Source organism: Labrus mixtus, chromosome 9 (assembly GCF_963584025.1).
Source record: "Labrus mixtus chromosome 9, fLabMix1.1, whole genome shotgun sequence".
NCBI classification, from domain to species: domain Eukaryota; kingdom Metazoa; phylum Chordata; class Actinopteri; order Labriformes; family Labridae; genus Labrus; species Labrus mixtus.
Window position 1 is genome coordinate 19,402,837 of NC_083620.1, and position 22,169 is coordinate 19,425,005.

General features: G+C 40.6%; 1 protein-coding gene across 2 annotated transcripts in view; it reads left to right on the forward strand.

The window, feature by feature from the left end:
* zgc:77784 (uncharacterized protein LOC402947 homolog) overlaps positions 1–22,169 on the forward strand; it is a 54,733-nt gene that overhangs the window by 13,363 nt on the left and 19,201 nt on the right. For both annotated transcript variants that reach the window (XM_061046695.1, XM_061046696.1), the window contains exons 3-11: positions 8,428–8,585; positions 9,744–9,864; positions 9,972–10,110; positions 12,357–12,484; positions 15,980–16,104; positions 18,264–18,435; positions 18,865–19,070; positions 21,314–21,395; positions 21,629–21,797. In XM_061046695.1, coding sequence (XP_060902678.1) covers positions 8,428–8,585; positions 9,744–9,864; positions 9,972–10,110; positions 12,357–12,484; positions 15,980–16,104; positions 18,264–18,435; positions 18,865–19,070; positions 21,314–21,395; positions 21,629–21,797 — 1,300 coding nt within the window. The remainder of the gene's footprint in view (positions 1–8,427; positions 8,586–9,743; positions 9,865–9,971; positions 10,111–12,356; positions 12,485–15,979; positions 16,105–18,263; positions 18,436–18,864; positions 19,071–21,313; positions 21,396–21,628; positions 21,798–22,169) is intronic.

Below are 22,169 nucleotides of genomic sequence, written 5' to 3' on the forward strand. Positions count from 1 at the left end.
TCATTTCGTATCGACCAACAAGATCATGTCAGCGAGTGCTTTTTTCTTTTTTGAAAGCCATGAAACCTGAAAGTTACAATCTTTAAAACCACAGGTTTAGTGCACCTTGCCTAATTACTCAAATCTCTTGTTTGAGAAGCTGGAACCTGTGGATTTCCTTCTTTTTTTTTACTTTAAATATCATAAGTCAAAACTGGTTATTTTGTTGTGCTTGATTGTTGGTTGCAAAGCCCAACAGAGAAATGGCCTTAATGTTCAGCTAATGAAACGTATGTTTGGGATCTGACTTTGTCATCCATCTGCTGTAGAATCCAGAGATATTGTGGCATTAACCCATTTTAAGTGTCAAGGATTGAGTTCCGACATTTGAGTAAGAGTTTAGGCTTATCTGCCCATTAATCTTGCAGGGTAGGCTATTATAGATTAGGAATTGTGTGGTTATGGATTTGTATTGACTGCTTGTCGGAAAATTGTGAACAAATTGCATTCCAAGGTGGGAGTCTTTGAATGATGTATTTATTTGTAACTCCAAAGGTATTTATTAAACTGTCATATGCAGCAAACAACAGCAGCAGATATTTGTATCCGTAAAGTTGAACTTGTGAATTTTTAAAAGCATCCGGCCTACAGAAGAAAAACTCTTACTGGCCCCACACATTAGAAATGCAACACCAAGCTGCTGTTGCTGACCTGTGGATCCTTTTTCTGTGGGTTCCTTGTTATTATCACATTACCTGAGAGTATACTCTGTGTGTACAAACAAGATCACGTTAGCAAGCGCTGCACTTGTAGCTGTGTGTACAGCTCATGCGGAAGAGTACGGCAGCGAAGTGGCAGCTGTCTCCTATATTTTTGTGAAAATGCAATGAAGTAAAAAGCTCCCTGTAGGAGCCGTGTCTATTATTTTCCCTCCTTGGTTCAGGACACGTGCCAGTGTGGCTCGGCCCTGGGCTGAAGTGCGGCTCTCTTTGGCATGGGGAAATGGATTAGTCAGAAGGTTGATTAGCGGAAGGAGCATAACAGATTAGCAAGGTCGAACTGTCCTTGTTTAAACACATAAAAACAGCAATTTGAGTACAGTCTTTATCTCCCGCCGTATTGAAGCTTCCTTACTGGCAGTGCAAGTGCAGCTCATGGCTGAATGAACACATCTCCAGCTCGTGTCCAAAAATAGGGACAGCCTCGTCAGATTCAATGTATACTTGGAACCATAGGCAGCTAACTAATGCAAATATAAGAAGAAATGAAGCGTGTACTATCATGCAGCCATTTTTAAATTGTTGATAATGGCATTTGGCATTGTGTGCGGCTGGAGATAACTGAACAGTCAGATTGGTAAAAGGATGAGTCACCTGCAGGCACTGAGTGACTAACTTTATTAATAAGTGCCTGTTTTTGTTCTAATCTCACTGCCTCCGGCCGGCGAGGGCATATGCTAAGACAGCATGGTGGTGGTCTTAGTCTCCCCCCTCCCCTCTGCGTGAGGTTGTGCTGACTGTGGGGTAAGTAGTGACCCAATTAGCTCTGGCAGGGAGGGGAGGATTCAGTGTTAATGAGCGGCCAGTTCTTAAGCTGGTGGTCTTGCAGAATTATGTGAGTGTGTGTGTGTTGGTCGGTGGTGGCGGCGGCGGCGGCTGTGTGTGAAGCAAGAGTCTGAGGGACAACAGGTGGACGTAGGAAGAGCTTAAAACTCCCACTGAGCCGTAATTAATACTGATGCATCTGTTCAACTGTTGGTTTGGCTCTGAGTAAGGAGAAGAAGTGCAGTAACCTGTTTTTTTAAACACATTAATTACCGATTAATTGACAGTGAGTTATGCATTATGTATTGTGCTGCATGACTAAGGCTTCTGCACTTCCTCACTTTAGCCATGTATTTTTTAAGCCACAGGATACGTCGGCTGAATTATGCATGCTACTTGTGCTTATTCCTTTTGCTGAACCGGCGTCTGCTGAAGTCGGCTTGAGCTGCTCCTGCTGGGAAACAAATATATGGGTGTTAAAGGTAGCTTTAAATCACAGAGGAGCTGTTACACATGCCCCAATAATCTAATACTTGTGCATGGTAATACAACATTTTGTCCCAAGGTACTCTACTGTTATCATTTCAGAGCTGGCCAAAAATTTCAACACAGTAATGCCACAGAAGTGTTGCAGAATTTAGGAGATTCTTGATTTAGGCATGGATTCTTATACGTTTTTTGGGGGGTCTATCAGCATAAAGGCTTCAATGCGATGGGATTAGAAGTTCCTAATTTAATGCTTAATTTTATTTTTAAATTGTGATGGACTTGGTTGGGAGCATTGTTATGGTGTCTCTGTTCCAAAAGCCAGAGATATGATGACATGAAACCATCGTAGGTTAAAAAAAAATCTAGTGACCACATCTTTTCATATCAACATAAGCTTTAAAATAAGGAAGACCAGCTGTCCTGTAGCATACCAAAAAACTCTCAAAGATCTGGAAGCCGTTAAGTGAAGGAAAACCATCATGCAAGGTTGGCCATTGCATGGTTGTGTGTGTGGAAATGTTTTTTAATTTCATTTAAATAGAAGACAATGAAGCATTAACATATGTTGAGTTCATCTCTGAGTCGCAGATGTTTGTGTCAAAGCATAAAAGGGATTCAAGGACACATTTGTCCCGTGCTCTCATTCCCTGTAGCCTCTCAGTAGCAGTGAAGGTGATGCTCAAATGCATCCTGCACACCCCGCGGTCCACAAGTGATGTTTTCTGAATTTGCTGCTGTTGCTCCGTTGTAGAGCACCTCATTGTAAGAAGCATGCTTTGCTTGGAAATGCTTGCAGCAGTCATTATTCTGTATTTTGTCCCCCTCTCTTTCCCTTTTAGTGTAAGCTGCCAGTGACCGGCTGAGTTACCTGGCTGTTGAAAAAAAAAAAAAAAAATCAGAATAATGAGACAGTGGGAGTGGGCTGAAATCCAAACTGTGTTTCTTTTTTTTTGTGGTTTTAAAAGAAAGCAAAAAGGATGAAAAAATGTCAGAAGTGTCCATTTCAAAACCATGAATGTTAATGTCTGCCTGCCTCATTGAGGAGACCATCACATGGTGCGACAGGATTAGAATAAAGTAGGACAAATAAAAAATACAACTTGTATAAAAGGCTTTAGAGCCAGATGTTGCTCTTACTCCTGATGAGGGATTATGAAGGAATCAAACTTCTGGTCTGAGATTTTTCCTTGGCTGGCTTGGTTTTTATTTCACTATAGATATAAATCATGCTTGATGAAAACGATTACATGAGCAGTTTAGAATTCTGTCTCTCTAGGATTTTTCTAGGCGTTTTGGGGATTTTTATGATCAAAAATACATGCAGTGGGAGTTGTGATGTTTCCTGGCTTTTTTCCTCTCAATCAAATTTGCTGGAGCATGTCAATAATGCAAAACCAGCTGCAACTGTGTTTAGCGTTCTTATAAAAGACTTTAAAAAACCTCTGGATCGCAAAACTTTTTTTTTTGTAAAAAGTTGCTTTATTTTGAGATTTTTAAAAAAGGGCACTTTAGATATGTTTTCCTCAAAGCACCCGCTGTGCAAAATCATGCAGTTTAAATGTCAAATATACTTACTAGACTGATTTGGCAAATTGATGGAAAAGTCGCGGTATTAAGAATTATGTTGCAGAGAATGCACAGGGAGTAGTTAAATGTGTGTTCAGTTGTTGTGATTGTGAAATCTCAACCTCCTGGGAGGACTGCATTCATGTGAGCTACAACTTTTCTAAACATGACAACTGTCAAGCTTGGTTATGCTAAACGTGTTATCTGTATGTAATGTCTGTTTCTAATTGAAACATTAACACATTTATTCTGAATGTGTTGGAATGTATATCCATGGGCTTCTCATAAAGGCTTTTTGCCCTGGAGTCTCTTCTCATCCTCCATCAACAAAATCAGACAATGGGTGGATTAAAGCAATCTCTCTTCTCTGTAGGCAAAGCCTCCATTAGCTGTGACAGTAGTATCATGGCAATGGGATTAGACCTCCTCTCTAACGGGTTTACTGCTCTTCGAAATAAAAGAACAATAGGAGCTGGGCAGCAGGTCTTGTGCACCTCAGCTGTCCTTTAACCTCTCTCTTTTCCAGCCTCCTCCAAACACACAGTATGGTAACCATTCACACATCTGTCCAGCCCACTCTGTCTGCTTCCTACACTCACTGTCACCTTGTGTTTAATACAAAAGCTCCCCACCCCCCTCTGCCCTGCCTGTCAAAGTAGCCCGTCATGTTTCTTTCAACCTGCTGGGTATGCAAATGTTCTGTGAACTGTTCAGTAATTTGCCCCGTAGCTGCTTTATTTTCGACAAAGTCACAATCAATTAAGGCTAAAAGGGACCCAACAAACACTGCTCGTGCAATACAAAGAATGCATGTTTTACATTTCAATTTCCTTGTGATTAATCCGTCCTACTCCCTCTGTTCATTTTTTCCAACAACACTAACAGATGGCCTTTCTGTGGTCCTAGAGCTCCTCTCTGCTCAACACTCGGCTGTAATGTAGAGATAAATGTCACTTAAAAAATCCAGTGATGAATATTCTCGAGGGAGATTACACTCCTAATCTTTATATCCCTGAAATATTAAAGTTATGAAAATGAATGGGTGTTTGCTGGGATGGCACCCACAGATATAATGATGAAAGCGCTGAAAGTCATTTGGCCCTGCTTTGCCATTATTTAAGCTTACATGAAGTGCCTTGGGGAATATTAGGATTTGTCTCTACACTAGCAGGGTCAAGCCTCAGCTGGCCCGCAGTAACAGGGCTCCCTTTCTAGGCCCTGCATGGACTGAGGCGAGCGAGAGTGCCGAGCCTGGTTTAGGAGATTATTTGGCCGTCAGAGACGTGTTATGTCTGAGAAGTTAAGTTAGGGACAGTAGCCCCTCGGGAGTGGGGGAGGGAGGAGAGCTCTAGGTCTCTGTTGTGTTTTCGAGGAGATTGGTAGATTCTGTGCTCGGATCATCATCATTGCCTACAAGCATCCGAGAGAAACTCTGTTTAGTGTGGCGGGGCTTTAAAGTCAGAGCAAGGAAGGATCACATTAACTTGAACGCAGCTTCAAAGTGAAATTTGGAGCTCGTGTTGCACTGTGTTTGGGGCTTGCAATGTCTAGGATATATATTCTGCTCTCTGGAGTGTGTTTCAGCACTCAAATGTCCCACTTTCTTTCTGTCTGTGCCCCGAGAACCCTGGGTTTCAAATGCAGAAGGTGTGTGTGTGCATTTGTGTGTTCGTCTGTGTGTTCGTCTGTGTGTGTGTGTGTGTGTGTGTGTGTGTGTGTGTGTGTGTAGTTCAGGGATTAGCTCTTTGCCCATAACTTTTTCACTCCAGTCACCATGCCAGTGTAAGAAAGGTCTCTGTGCAGCCATCTAACCAGGCCTTACAGACGGAGGTCTAAAAATAATGCAGTGCTTTCAATTAGCCCCTCAGCTCCGCAAAGCATTTGAAAAAGGCAGCCAAGTGAACAGGGTCGTTTTGGGAGGATTCTGAGTGGTTTTAGTCCACACTTGTCTTTGCTTTATAGTGTCAAAGGCTCCTTCATTGTGCTGTTTCGTGTGGACATAAAGGGACTTTAACCTGACTGCGGCAGATGTCCATGATATGATGACATCATATCCCCAAACCCCTATTAGGAAACTTTCTCCTTCATTGTTATCAACAGCTCTGAGATCTATTACAGTGTTTGACTGTGAATAATAACTCGAATATCACTCCGGCTTAATGAGAAGTTTTGATAATGTCAATGAGGTTAGAAGTGCTGATTGAGTCTTCATATTTAAAGACTTCTCACTTCTCCTTTGTCTAAATGTCAGGGCATCAGAAAAAAAGAAAAAGAGGAGTGAGTTAAAGTTGAAGTGACGTGACGTGAGAGTACGTTTCCTCTTCTTTTCAATGAAGTTCAGCTCAAGGTGGCGGGTTTGTGTGATCGATTCATTCAAAGAAAGAGCTTTGGTGCGACTGAGGCCACAGAGCGACTCATCCCACTTGAGACCTGAGGGAAAACAGTCTGCTGATTCAAGTTTTGTAATATTCATAACTGTTTAGCCAAGACAATTACCGTCTCCAATCTGAAGTGAGGAAGGTTTCCCGTCCGTAAATAGCTGACATGAGGTCATTTGAGATGAGGTTTTATTCCAGCTCACACGGTCTGAATATTGATGTGAAATTAAAGGCCAGAGCTGCCATGTTGACACAGACCTGACAGACGTACTGAGGGATAATTAATGTGGCATAGATTGAGTAATTAGTTTAGAACAAACCACAGGCTTAGAATAATCGATTAAAGGTGGATTACTATGTCACTAAATCCTAATAAGTAAACACTAACTGAGATAATACCAGTGGATTGTTTATTCTGTTGTTACACCTGATGATCTTTCTGTTCTCGCACAACAAATAAGCTTTTAAAGTAACTCTAGGAGTTGACTACGGTAGCCCTAAGAGGACATGTACCCATACATTTTATTTACTCCTTTCTTCCCTAATGAGTAAAAATAAAATGATGAGTAATGTCTGTTACTTTTCTCAGGGTCGTGTCCTATTGATCTCTTTATCTCCGGATAACAATACTGTTTTTTCTGTGATAACTTGTAAATTTAGTTTTTTTTAAAGTTAAGATCATGAGAGAACAAATCGAAATTACTCGATTAAAAACAGATATATAATGATAATAACAGTTATATATCTGCTTTTCCAAGGTTGTATCTTCACCTGTTGATGATTCATGTAGAAAAAGGAAAGAAGGAAGACACTCAGACAAGTGTTGACTTGTTTCCCCCTCAAAGTAATACAGGTAAACTTATGGGGGGGGGGGCAATATTGTTCAGAAGCTTTTTTATGTATATATTTTTGTAAAATCTCCCAACCGCTCCAAACTACAGATGCTGTGATAAAAAAATAAAAAAATAAATTAAAAAAATCTGCCACCTGTGGAGGCTGTGATCCTCCAGGCGGGCGGCCCAGGTTCGAATCCCTTTCGGAGCCACAGGTTGGATGTTGCTGTTGCTGTCACTGATCTATAAAAAGAATATCCAATGAATTATGGCCAAATAGAATGATTAAATGGTTAAACTGTGTGTTTACTATGTACCTGCCTACCTGGTTCACTCTATCTCTGCCCTCATTGTAAATGGACAAACTATTTTAAAAGCTAAAGGTAGCGAGCTAGCTGCCAAAGAATGAAAATAAAGTTAGTTTGATACTGTTACTGAGACAGCAATGACCTCCTTTTTGGACTGCAATATTAATCATCAAGTGAGTTCATCTGTTTTGGAGGAGTGGCTTTAGGTGAGAGTTAGGGAGGAGATGGGGGGTTAGGTTTAACTTGTAACATGCCCCCTTGCATTATGAAGCAACGCTAGACAATTGATTTTAGCACCCTGTATGGACAGGTCTACTGTGCATGATTATTGATGCTCTTTCATAACTGCGTCATTACACACAATTCTTGATTTAGAAGTGCATGGAAGGAATCAGCATGTTTCTACGTATGTGTGAAAAGATAGCTCAAATATTTATGAAAGTGTAAAGCAGGTTGAATTGATTGATTATGTTGTAATAATACACCGGTAGAGAAAAAAAAAAACCTTTCCACTGTAGCTTCCGGATGTGGTCGGACATGAGTGTGTATGTGTATGTGCGTGTGTGTTTGAAAATGTGAGCCTGTCAGCATTGGAGTATAAGTTTCCATCCCACAGGAGGTCTCATGAGAAAGCTCCAGTTCACAGTTCACGCTGTGGCTTTCATCTGTCAATCACAGCAGAAGATTAGAAGATATCAGAGGTGGCCGTGTCAAAGACTCCTCATCCTGGCGTCATCCACAGGGTGGCGGGAGTGCAAACTTCAGAGATGACACGAGGAGAAGCTTTTCTTCTGGTTTGGAGCTGATTTGATTCAATTCAGAGTGTTGCAGAGTTGTCAGAAATCGTTTGGAATCAGAGACACGATCGTTTCATTAACGCAAAGGCCATTTTTTCCTCCCTCACCCACATGAGCTAAATTATAAATGCGCTGTTATTTGTTTACTTCATGTTGGACTGAGAGATGTGCATTATTCATCTGCTCTGTCAGGAGAGACAGCAGAGTAGGACACAGGCTTGGAAAAACATTAGAGCATTGTCTAACAAGGACGTTGTTGCCAGGGATTTGGGCAGTCATGCACATGCAAACACAATAATCGACTTTCACCCAATAAGCTTGTTTTCAGGCAATTTCCAGCAAGAAGATGGTGTTTAAGAAAACAAGTCAAAATGATATCCAAGACGGTTTGGTGTTTCTTTCGATGGTAGTGCTCTTTGTGTCTGTGCTGTGTCTGCTCACCGATCTGATTTCCAGCCTTTGTTTTAGATACATCAGACACACAGACGGGGCTTCTGAAACTAATTAGATTTCTTTGTGTGTTTTCTCCTCAGTCCTGAGAGATGATTTCCGCCAGGCCCCGAGTGACGTGGTGGTAGCTGCGGGTGAGCCTGCAGTGTTGGAGTGTGTGCCTCCTCGTGGTCACCCCGAGCCCACTGTGTCCTGGAAACGCAACAACGTCCGAGTCAGCAGCAAGGATGACCGCATCTCTGTGAGTTCCCTTGAAACGCTTTACAAGCCAAGCAGCCATAAAATAAAAAAAAAACAAAAAAAACTAAGTGGAAATGCTTTCACAGCTTTTAAGCCCTTTAGACACTCCATGTTGTGCACTGAAGCAAATGCTGAACCAAATGATGGCTTAAAGTATCCCTGACAATTTCACTACATTACCCAGCAATGTAAGGGAATGATTTAGCCTCTTTAATGGAATTACCTCACAACACATGTAAGATTTAATTTAATCTGCAGTAGGCCTGTCCCTGACTTACAATTTACAGAGTTGAGCCTGATTTGTCAGATTTTACCTATAGTCGACTGACAGTCTGACGTCTTTTAATTTACCATTTGAAGATTTACTGAAATTTCGTGATCATAATAATCCACCAAAAATGAGTCCCCACAATTTAAATGCGGCCAAAGATTTAATCCAAACAGGTTTGATCCATAAAAAAAACGCCGCCATTCCACTGACCTTTTTTTTGACACCTGATAGCAGCCTATAACAGCCAATAAGAGCCTTTGTTGAAAGGAGGCGCTTCCCCCTTTTCTGACGGCAAATTGCACGCAACTGTGCCCGATGACTGACATCTCTTGTAGCCAATGAACTCCTCTAAACATGGATAATGCTGCTTCTATCAATACTTCAGGTTATTTCTTCATGCACTAAGGAGGTTGATTTAAAGTACGAGTGGTTTTCAGAACTGCATTAAAAGTATTAGTAAGGTGATATTCATACCAAGATAGTCATGAATTATTTGGAGAAAACAGACAAATCTATGTAAAATTAGACATTAAACACCCTATATAATGGAATTATCCTGCTCATGTGTAAGGTGTTGTCGAAAAAAGAAGTATACTAGTAAAACAGTGGGGACCGGAGTTGTAGTGGATCAGCAGCATAAAGTCTCATAACATAGTTGAATGTACTTTATTTGAGTTCAGTACTTCCATCTATGTACTAAATAACGTACAACTCTAAATATAAGTATACCAAATAGACCAAATGTCTTTGAATATGAAATCATTTCATAAAAAGAGTTTCCAGATCTGGATTATTTTTCCATTAAAGACTGTGCTGATAAATTGTATTTTGATCTAATGCCATCACTCAGAAGAGCTTGAAGACTGATCTCACTATGCTGCTTTTCAGATGCGTGGGGGCAAACTGATGATCTCTAACACCAGGAAGAGTGATGCTGGCATGTATGTTTGCGTGGGCACAAATATGGTTGGAGAGAGGGACAGCGATCCTGCAGAGCTGGTGGTTTACGGTAAGTTACTCGTGTGTATTGAGTAAATATTTGTCTGTTGGCTTGATGAAGGAACACAAACCAAACTTACAGTCGAATCCCTCGAATACCATCCCTTGTTCCTGTAGAACGTCCTGTGCTGGTACGAAGGCCAGTGAACCAAGTGGTCATGGAGGAAGATACGGTGGACTTTCTGTGCGAGGTCCATGGAGACCCTCCCCCCACAGTGCGATGGCGCCGGGAGGAAGGGGAGCTACCCCGTGGGAGGTCAGAGAGTTAAAGACACGAGCACAGGCCAATAGAGAGTCACACAAGTGATGCATAAACATCATACTGCATACCAAATCCACAGTTACAAGAGAGGAGTGGTGTATTGGAATATAAACTCATGTGACCCAGAAAACATGTGGAGTAATTGTTCATTAATTCATGCCTGTCTGTCAGTCTGCTAATATAAATTCATAAATGGAAAAAGACCAAAGAGGATTCATTAGCAGGCTGAATCCTCCTGTGACCAGCTTCATCCTTTTTCTACCTTAACCCAATATAATGTATATTTAGCAAAGCCTATTATACAATCAATTTCACTTCTCACTGTCAAGCGCTTTATTTTTCTAAAACTTGATGATACAAATAATACAGTACCAACATCAAAATCACCAATCACCTGTACATTACACAGCCATGAATTAAACAGAAGGCCTGCTATGTATGTAGGTTAGGAAATGCTGTATGTAGAGCTGAAGTGAAATACTGTATCTGTGCTATCATTTGTTTAGCAGTGCAGTACTGCATACATACTACGTAATCTCTCAGTCATATTCCCTGATAGTGGGGCTGAAACTACATCAGATTCCATGACAACAACAAAAACAAACAAATGTAGTGATAATGAACGTTGAAGACAATGAGAAGTTGGAAAAGCATCTTCTGGAAGTCAGAAGCTCTTCTCTTTCTTTTGCTTTCTTGGCTCCTTCTTCATGAAGAGATTTGTACCAAAGTCGTGGCTTCAGACGAAAATAAAACATAGTTGTCACGACTTAAAACAAGAGATGCAGAGGTAGCACTTCATATTTTGTCAGTTAATCTATACTTAAGATGTAAGCTTTAAAGTGCTGGTAGGCTTTCTGTGGACATATTCCTCCTGTTCACTGCTTCTTATGCTAAGCTAAGCCATCTCCCTTTTTCTACGTACTGCTTGCGTACTTGCTGCTAGTATAGTCTCTGACACATGCTCTGTGTCTTCCATGCCCTACACGTCTTTAACGAGGCCCGTCCACAAGCAGATCAAAACAGACCCGCGAGAAACCTTTCAAGACTTTTGTTATTTAGGCAACAAAATTTGGTTTTGAGTATTGTCAAGAAGAGAGAAGAGGCAGGACGGGACAAGCTGAATAACATGATATAGATTTATAAATAGGGTATAGTAGCCTATTTCCAAGATGATTGTTCCCATTCTACATTATTTGTTGTATGTGGAAAGGGCATCGGACATTAGAAACAGTTCTGAACTGAAACAGAGAGAGACAGTGTCAGGCTCAGAAGTGACTGTTACATACAGAATAGAAATTGTAATGCTAATGTGCAAACGATTTTTTTTTTTTACTGATTATACCAAAAGATTAAAACTTCTGTCAGAAACTTTAATTTTGTGTTAATTTTGGCGCCTGTTGTTAACAAAATGATACATCTTGTACTATTCATGCATAAGTAGCGATGTCAAACTGAAGAGAAAAACATCCTGCTGACTTTTAATCATGAATTATATCGCTCACTCTGAATCCTGGGAACATGGGAATTGTTATCAAAAGCTCTTTTGGTCGGTGTGCTGTGAAATCTTTGAATGACACTGATTTATTGACAGTGAAGACAAAAATAAACAATTTATATTCATCTAATGGTCTTGTATGCTTCTATAGTGTTCACATATCAGGCAGTGATAAGAAGACAAGGCAGAACAGATTTTACAGTCATCTTTCAAAATAAATAGAATCACGGAGGGACAGAGTTTCTTTATTCTCTCAGAAAAGAGGTTATTGTCGGTAATAAAATGAGTTATTTTACACTGATGTAGTTCATTGCATCCCAAAATGAGACTTCTGTACTGCATTGGTATGTAGCCATTTAAAAAAAACTCTCCTCTGCAAAGTCCATCATAACTTTATATTTCATCTTCTGTTGGGAGATTAAAAAAAACGGTTTTCTTAAGTCCATCCTTCCATGGGTAAAAAAAAATCTCCCATTTCAAATTGATTTTCGACTGTTTCAAGACATTTTCCTGGAACCAGTAACAACATCTGAGGCAGATAAGGCACGTTGTTCCACTACTTTCAAGATGTAACCTGATTGGAAAGAGGGGGAAAAAAAAAACCTTGCAACAGGCTGATTGACAAGGACAGAAAATGACATTATCTTGTACCACTGGCAGATTTGCTTTGCTTAGTGTAGATTAGCATGGTGTTTTTTCCACTGTTAGATCTAATGTTATCTTCCTTCCTTTTCTCCTTCCAAAGGTTTGAAATCCGCAACGGCAATAGCTTGCGTTTGTTCCGCGTGAAGGAGCAGGATGAAGGGACCTATATCTGCACATCTGAGAACAGTGTGGGCAAGACAGAGGCCTCCGCCATGTTGCAGGTCCATGGTAAGAAACACATCATGCATATTGTATATGGGTGCACAGACACACACACACACACACACCCAGACATTGGCATGCATAAAAAAGCTCTCATATCCAGAGCCATGTTCATGCATAACGTTCAGTCACATGGCAACAGTATCATGCAAAAGCCAGTTCCCATTTTCAGTCCAAAGCTCTGTGTTTTTAATATCAGTGTATCTGTGTGAGTCCCTGTCCAGCAGTGCTGCCAGGAGCTTATGCTAAACCGTATGGATTACGCCATTTGACAGATGTTTGGTAGATGTGTGCTTTAACTCACTGCCAGAGAGCAGTCCCAGTATTAATAAGACATGACTCTCTCTCCCTCGCTCTTCCTGTCTCTTTATCTCCTTCCTCTCAACTCCTCCCTTCTCCCTGTGCCCTTCTTCTCTCTCTGTGTGTCTCGGTTTAAATTGTCTCAGACGACTTCATCCACTAATGCTTTTATCAGTGTAAATGAAATCCAAACCCAGCGTTCAGTCTGCTTTTTTTTTCCTCTTATGTTTGGCTCATTTCCATGCTTTCACCCATTTTGTTTTGTGGCTCAGCTTGTCATCCGTCTCATTAATTTTCCATCTTTCTCCATCATGTTTCAAACCCTATCATCATTCCAGTCGGCCTGCTCTGTAAGTTCACCATCCATCTAATTCTTCCTTAAAACATGCATTTGTGTTATGCTCGATTATTTGAATTGCTGAATGGCGTTCTTAATGGTTTTTCAATCAACAAGTTTAATGATGTAAATAAGTTCCTCCATTAGGCGCTGTGATGTTTACAACATGCCTGTTGCTGCACTCTGGCATTAAGTAAGTCGCAGACATACTGACTTAATGCACAGCAGATTAAGGACTATTATCAAACGCACATCTGCCGTGCAAAGACGGGTGTGTAAGGATAGTGTGAATGCAGATCCTTCCCTCATTTGCAGCTACATCGTTCAGAATACATCTGAAGATTTGTGATTTCAAGTCTCTGTCTTTAATTTTAAATAAGAACATGGTGCTCACTTAATATTAACGAGTACTTCAGCGATTTAGAAATGCTTTTTTCAAAACATCAAGGAACTCTGTAGAGACAGAGTAGAAACGAGAGAAGAAAAAAAATGATCAAAATAATTGCATTGAAGGCTGACATGTCCTGACTTTGAATCCCTACAATGGGACACATTCCAAACACACTGAATCCAACTTTTCCCGTAATGCAGCTGGCCTGGTGCCCTCTATGACCAGTTGACCCCCATGTCAAAGTCCTCTAAAAACAAAGCATTTAAGCCAGGTGACATCACAATGACATCATACTGAGGAGCTTTAGATAACATTTAACAACAGGTTTCAACAGGCTGATCATTACTCTTTATACGTTGCAGCTATACTAACAGTAAGTCGTTCTACTACTGATAGTATTATTAGAGGTAGTGTAGTAGCACCTCTTGTGTTGATTTTACTATTTTGATAGTCACGTGTTCTCCTGCTTTGATATACAATTTCTGGCTAGATGGCTGCAGATGACTCATCTACGACCAAAAAGGTGTCTTAAAAACATGCCAGAAAAGTCTTCATTCAGGTTGAACTAATTTTAATTATACCCAAATGAATATGTGACAAAAAATCTTTGACTCCCTTACAGAAAAAGAAGAGAAGAATGTAGAAAACTAAACCGGTATATGATGTCATTCAGGTTTTTTGACCAGCTGGTGTGTTATCACCGCCTGTTGTATTTCAAGCAAGTTATCAGCAACAATGATAATAAATTAACACGACGACAATCCTGTGTAACACCATCTTTATCCATGAGAAACACAACAACACAAGTTGCCTAACCAAAAGCTGCGATTACAAGGACTTAGACAAATAAAATAAATGTATTCCTAAATGCAATTAAGAAACCCGAAGGTGAGTCTAATGCTTAAAGTCATCGGAAAAAAGCTGTATGAGAGTCACTCATCAGATTTGTTTAAAGGCATTACAGCATCATAACAAACATAATTTAAGCAGTTGAATGTTAATGACGGTGTGAGAGGTCTGCTGTGTTTGGGAACATGCTCATAGTGAGAACATTACGACTCAACAAAGATGACTCAGATCTCTAGTGTACTGAGACAAAAATTTTGTGTGTGTGTGTGTGTGCCTATTTGGTGTGCAGAGATTTATGGAGAGGATGGTCGGGGGCTGCAGCAGCCTCTCATCTGACGGGAAGCGTGAGCCAATTATTCAGACGGGGAGGTAGAAGGCGGTGGTGGTCAGTGTAAATCTACAGAGGCTGCGATGATGTAGCTAACGCAATGATCTGACCCGAGCTGGAAATTGGCAGCTCATGCCCAGACCTTTTCCCAAAATAACCGAGTAAATGTCATCGGTAGAGCTCGGCCGTGCACTGTGATGATTTGTTATTTTCTGAGGACAAGGGGGTGATGTCTCTCATTAGAGATGAGGGGGGCGATGAGGGTATAGTGATGGATCAAAACGCTCTGAAGGTTAAAGATGCAGCCCCTAAATCTTTCCTCTTTGGGGGCTGATGAGTGTTTTATTGTTACAGAAGAGGCCTATAGCAGTGATCGAGAGTAGCAACACATTTACTAAAGCAGAAGGATTTGGACTGAACTTGATTAGGCAACATGCCTTTACTTGTCTGTTTTAAAACTATAACTGAAAAATCCAAACTACTTTTGTCCTAGTAGAATTATGTTCGGTCTTTCCTTATATTATTTGTATTAATCCGAGTTAGTTTCATGTATTTTAGACAAAAATGCATAAATCTAGCTCCCCCTCTAAATCAATTACAACCTTTAAATGCTGCTTAGAGTCTGAATCATCTGTGTCAACAATCAAATTATGTCTTGAATTATGATTGATCTATCAGTTGGGACATTTTCATGCAGAATAAGAACTTTTAGTTTTGACATTTAAATGAAATTATACAGTTAATGTTTTGTTCTTCAACGAGATTTTAAAGCCCCAGAGAGGATGTTTTTGGTGGTTATGAAACAGAATGAAATGACAGGAGGAATGCCTCTCTGTGACCCATAAATGCAAACAGATTGACTATTTCTATATAGTTATTTTTAATGCCTGTTACTGCTGCCAAGGTGTAGGTGTCAGATGAGACAACATCACGCTGAAGCCGTTTCTACTGCAGATATTCCCAACAAGTGATACATTTAACTGCAAAATTCAGCAGGATTTTTTTTTATGTCAAAAAAACTACTTACTCATGTAAAGGACAAGACCAGAAAAGAGACAAGAAGTATTGCTTTGTCCACAGAGGGTGCCAAAAGTGAACTGAAATTCCTCACTGGAGCTTTAAATGCCTTAAAATAATTTGACATTGTTGTATTGGTTCTTTTATTAAAGTAAAGGGAATCAATTCTTTTTCCACAACTGTTTAAATATAATATCATCAGAACTGATAAAGTAGCATATATTTCCTTCAAAGATAAGGTCTGTAATGGGTATTCCCTCTCCTTTTTTTCTCCTTCAGTTCCTCCTCAGATTGCTACAAAGCCCCGTGATCAGATCGCCTCCCAGGGGAGGAGCGTTGCCTTCCAATGCGGCACCACGGGAAACCCTCCACCTGCCATCTTCTGGCAGAAAGAGGGCAGCCAGGTGAGAAGCTGGAGCAGGGAATAAGTACTTCTCTAGACCCGTATACTGCAGCAGTAGACTCATTCAGTACAGTAGATTTCTGTTTTCAAATCATTGTATGGTTACATCTGCTCACCGTTTAAGCATTGGGTCTTTTAAACCTTACTCATATTGTTTCACACCTCCTTTGTACTAAAGGTGAGAAAGACTCTGCAACACGAACAGGTTTTATCTGATTGAATCCTACTTTTTCTAACACCTTTTTTTTCCATTTAGTGGCCCACACTTTTTAAAACACATTTTTTTGCAAGCGGAACAGGCGAGAGGCGAACAAGAGATAGTGCAGCACATTTGCATTTGGCTCAAAGATATGAGAAGAGACAAAGAGTTGGAAGGCATTGCGGTATTGCGTTGGCGAGGAATGTTTCTCCTTCTTGCGGCCGCAGAGTGAGAGAGTAGTGAAGGGGAGAAAAGAGGTGTTGAAGAAGTAGAAAGGAAGAAAGGAGATGTGGCAGGAAGTACGCCAGGTGTGGAAGTTTCATCTTCAGGGCAAACCTGCAGAAACACACTGTCCTCCTTTCACACTGTACACAACTATAAATACCCTGTTGCTCAACAGCAGCTGGGATCACTGACTTGTTGAAGCACCTTCAGAATTTTTTTTCATAAGCTAGTCTTGGTAAAAACAGGAAGTTCAGCCACAGATTTTGTGAATAAGCTTTGGTGTGCAGGATGGTTGAGGCATGGCTTGGCTGTTTGTCGAGCTTTTTGCTGTATTTGGGGGATTATCTGTGGCCTTATAACCTTGTCCCTACACTGAAGTCTAAGCCTCTTAGAGGAATGAAATGGAAGGCTGAATGGATTGATGTGCATCCCTTCCCCCTTGTTCACATCGCCCTTATGGAAAAATAGTACGGGACGAGACATATAAACGTCTGTTAGTGAAACATAAAAACAACCATGTCACTTCCAGTTGAGAACTTAACATTATTTGTTCCACAGTCCAGACTGAAATATCTTTCAGATGAATTGGCTGCTGAATAGATTGTCTTGAAATTTAGAACAGATCTATGTCTGTTTACTTTCAATGTAGCACTAGCATAAGGTTAAAACATCTGTACAATACTTTTATGACTGAAAAATGTACGTTTTTCCTTTTAGCCTCAACTTTACTTTTAATTCATTAATTTGCAAATGTAAGCATGCTTATAGGCTACTCTGTTATCTTGCTAACCAATAATTCTACTGTACATAGGCATTACCATTACAATCAACACCCGGCATGTATAAATGCTGATATTAACATTCATTTAGCTAGGGGCTAGGTTAGGATAAGCATTTTTTTGCATGCTAGCATAGTTATGTGAGCTTTTCATATACAGCCTTGCAGAACTTCAAACATGGCTGTAGGCGATTGTTTGGCTAAGTTTAGTTGAGGAAATGTGCTCCAGATAAATGTTTAATCATTTAAACCTACAAATGAGAAAACAGAAAGAGTTCATCAATTCATCTCAAGTTTTTGGATTTATGGTTGGCTTCTTATTGTTGCTTTAGTCTGTTGTTAATGCTTGTAGACTGAGTTGTGGACATTAAATGTCACAAATATATTGACATTGATCACAGTAAATAGAATAGAATTACGTTATTGATCCCAAACTGGGAAATTGTGGCGTTACAGCAGCAGGTTATCCAAACACACAATATGAGTAAAAAACACAATGTTAGCAATCTAAACACAATATAATATTAACTACAAAGTAAATAAGTACTAAAAAATATCAAAACTAAGAATGTGAATATATACAACCAGGATTTAACTAAGCATTACTAGTCTTAAATAGGAAGATTAAATATGAAAGGTTGAATGTAAATGTACAAAAACAGAGTTGTAAATGGACAGTATTGACATAAGTTAAAGAAATAAATCATTGATCAATATCATTGTTAAAGAGATAGCACATTTTCTACCAACACAGATCACTAATGTTTAATGAAGATTGTTGTTTTCAAGTCTTTCATTAAGGAAAACATTTGGTTCTTCCTTGTTTGTTTTTTAAATCAGCGCAAAATGGATAGATATTGGTTTTCTTTGATGTAGAGTAAATGATTTATTGATTGATTTGGATAGGCCTTATGTATCTTTGGTCTAATATTTTCTGTTGTGTCTGTTGTGTGCCTAGATGTTGTTATTCCCCGGGCAGCCCCCATCACAGTCTGGCCGTTACTCTGTCTCCATGAGCGGAGAGCTGACCATCACAGACGTCCACCCTGAGGACTCAGGTTTCTACATCTGCCAGGCCATCAGTGTGGCTGGAAGTGTGCTGACCAAGGCGCTGCTGGAGGTGGAGGGAGGTGAGTCTGCAGCACAGTCACGTTTGTTTGCACTCGGGGGAGGTTTATTCTTTATTCTACACTAATGAGAAGAAAGCATATTAATTACTAAGTAGGTGCATAACATTAAGGCTCATAAAGACTGAGAAAAAAGTCAGTCAGAGACCCCATGCTGGATGAGCAATGAATTTCTGGCTTAATGTTCTTCCCCGGGCAGCTTGTAAGCACCAGATTTAAGCTTCTTTTTTTTTTTCTCTTTGTGCAGCCTTTTGTTTTCTGCCTACTAAGCAGCTAAATTATTTTCACCCTTTGCACTCCAATGGCTGGCAGCTTCATAATCTCATTTTCTATAGGCCTTTTGTGTGCCTTCAAAATATGTTTTTCTGCACTCTTCTTCACTTTAAAGCTGATCAACATAATATTCTGCCTCCTCTGCCCTCAAACTGCCAGGTCCTTCAGGTCGTGTCCCACCGATTATTCGCCAGGGCCCAGCCAATCAGACGGTGTCTAGGGGTGCGACGGTGCAGCTGCATTGCCGAGTGATCGGAGGGCCTGCAGTCAGGATTTCATGGGAGAAGGAGGGAGAGAGGCTTCAGGGAAATAAACCGCGGGTGACCTTGATGGAGAACGGCACACTGCAAATCGCAGACATAAAGGTGTGTATGTGTTTACATTAAATGAGCGTCATTTATAAGGCATAAATGAAGGGCATAACGTCGAGGTGTTTTGACAGGTGTTTGTCCTTAAACTGAAGGAAAGACTGACTTTGTGACTGATGGAAATTACAAAAGAAAAGTTTCCTGTCTGATCTCAAACCTTTTTGACTTTTTCTGCAGCCCATTTGGCAACTTATCTCCCTCTCCTTTCCATTATAAATTCCTCTTTTTGTTCGTAAAATTAAGGTGAGGCTGGGTTTCAAAGAACCAATCTCTCTAAGGCGGCTCATATCTCTCCAACACAATTACGTGCTCATGCCTAGTCTGGTTGTATAGTTAATGAAGGTGCTTGTTTGCAAATGCTAATGTCTTCTGCTTTGATGGAGGAGGAGCAGTCAGAAGCCCTGTTTGTGCTATAACCCCACCTGGAGGTCAGCGGGTGCAGGCAGGACAGAGCAAAAGCAGCATCATTTCAGTTAATTGACTGGCGATGGATGATTAATCATCTGACCGGCTTTTAATTAAATCTCCTGCCTGGGACTGTACGCTTGTTCACTTCCTCCCTCTTCCTGTGTCTTCGACTGTGGTGCTCAGCAAACTTGGAGAATTAAAGTTCGGCCCGCTGCACCACAGAGGCGGGGGAAATCTGCCATGCCAATGTGCTCAATGGAACAGAAGAGATGCATTAGTGTGGCATCAAGGGGGTTGACAAGGGAGGGGAAATGGAGATGACGAGTGAGCAACTAAAAATATTTACCCTGCTGATGCCCCCGCCCGCCATCAATATTTCAACGGTATTTTGAGTCATCTAAAGAAGTTCACCTGCACCACCCGCCGAGCCTTCTGTCTGTCAGCCAGAGGTCAACACTGCGGAGGATGATCTCATATGGTCTGATGATGGTTCCAGCAGACTGGCTCTCAGCCAGGGCAGGGCTGTGTGAGAACACCAACCAGTGTCAGTGAAGCATACATGTACACTTCATAATGGAAACATGAGGGTAGGAACAGTAGAGGGAGATGTGCTGCCTCATGGTTTGTAGCTGTGAGGCTTTTAGAGCTGAGGTGACAAGGACTGGAGTGAAAAATGGCATATCTCAAGTATGCTTTGAATACTTTTACTTAAAGGTTGGTGGCAAAACTAAACAACAGTTGCAAATGATGTTTTCCTTCACATAGTGTAAGCTGCTATTATCAGTCTTCTTTTGTATTATCAGTAAATAAAATTTACATTTGATAAGGCATTTGAATCTCTGAGAGAGTTATCACCCAACTCTGCAGTTCTGTTTCCCTCTATGGAGTTTTTTTGTTGACTTCTCTGATTTATTTTTGGGAGGGTTTATGACCCAGTGTGGTCCGGGTTAGATCACTATCACTGTTCTCAACTACAAGAAAATTAGATGACATAGATAAAGCTTTAGGTGGCTAAAGACATAGATTTCATTTGTAGTGTGGAAACAAAAAACAACTGAGTTAGAAGGGAGTGAATATTTGCACCTTCTTTATTATGTAAATGTACCCTTTATTGCTTAAAATGTAATACTGTAGTTCTTTTACCAACAGGCAACATGTAAATACTGTGGATTTTTGTATGACTTTTTTTGTCAGTAAGATAATACCAATCTATCATTTAAAGGTCACATATTATACACATTTTCAAAAAGCTTAAATAAGTCTCAGAGCTCTCCAAAACATGTCTGTAAAGTTGTTTTTTTTGCCAAATATCCCGATCCTGTATTTTATCAAGGCTATAAACCCCTCTATTCCAGCCCTGCTCAGAACAGGCTGTTTTCTGTGTCTATAGCTTTAAATGCAAATGAGCTGTGTTTGACCACGCCCCTCTGGAAGGGCTTTGTGTCTTCGGCTTTCTCACTTCATGCGCTAAAGTTAAGGGTTAAAAGGCAGACTCAGAGGGCAGAACAAACACCTAGCTGTGGGAGGTTCACCCACCTGGGGGAGGAGTTACTTCCCTTTGTGATGTCATGAAGGGAAAATCTCCAAACGGACTGTTTGAGCACACATTTTCTGAGAAGTGAAGCAGTTAAAAGACTAAGAGGATGGACTTTTCTCATAATTGGTGGGTTTGTAGACAGACTAGGGACACATATAAGTGTGAGAAAAAAATGGTAAACCAAGTCACTGAAGTGGATCGAAACTATCGTTCAAACATCAAGAGGTGCTTGCAGCATTTGTTCTTTTTGGAGTTATGGGGTGTCTGTCTCAGAAAGTTGACTTTTGTGTAACAGGACATGGACTCGGGGATGTACACGTGCGTGGCATCGAGCCCCACAGGGGAGTCAAGCTGGAGTGGGATGCTGACTGTCAGAGGTACTCACACCACTCACACTCATGTCTCTGTGTTACACTTCACACTCCGTCACTCTCACACTACACCTCGGTTCTCAAGAAACTACTCACCCTGCCAATGTTCTTCACAAGAGTCTCAGCTGTAATAGGAAGAAACCCAATCCACTAAAGCCCAAATGTTCATCAGAGTTATTTTTCTCTTGTGATGTAACAAGGATGTTTTTTTTTTGTTTTTTTTCTTGATTGTATAACAGAGGACGGAGTTTCATCAGTTTCCAAAGTTTCTGAGTTCATCCAGCTCCCAGGGCCTCCGCAGAAACCTGTAGTGACAGAGGTGACCAAAAACACTGTCACCCTCACCTGGCAGTCAAACCCACATGAAGGCGGTGCCGCAGTCACCTCCTACATCATCGAAGCCTTCAGGTACGCACAGTGACACGCTGAAAGTCTTTTTCAAAGTACTGAAGGTTAGGGCGCTGGAAGTGAAGTAGTCAGGCCACGCGCCCCTCCAATCGTGCGGCCGGGTTTTGACTCCAAGCCTCTGCTCCTTTCCCGCCGTTCTCTCCTTCTGCTTTCTTACACCGTCCTGTCCTCTAAAATAAAGGCATTAAAAGACAAAAAAATGTATCTAAACAAAAAAGTACTGAAGTTGTTCCAAGATATTGTTTTAGGGCTGGTTGCTTTGAGCATATCTTCAGAGAGGATTTTAAGTGTGTATAAAAATAGTAAGTCAAATATATTATTTAAAAAAAAATTGCAGATGAGGAAATGTGGTAAAAAATCTTTTAATACTGA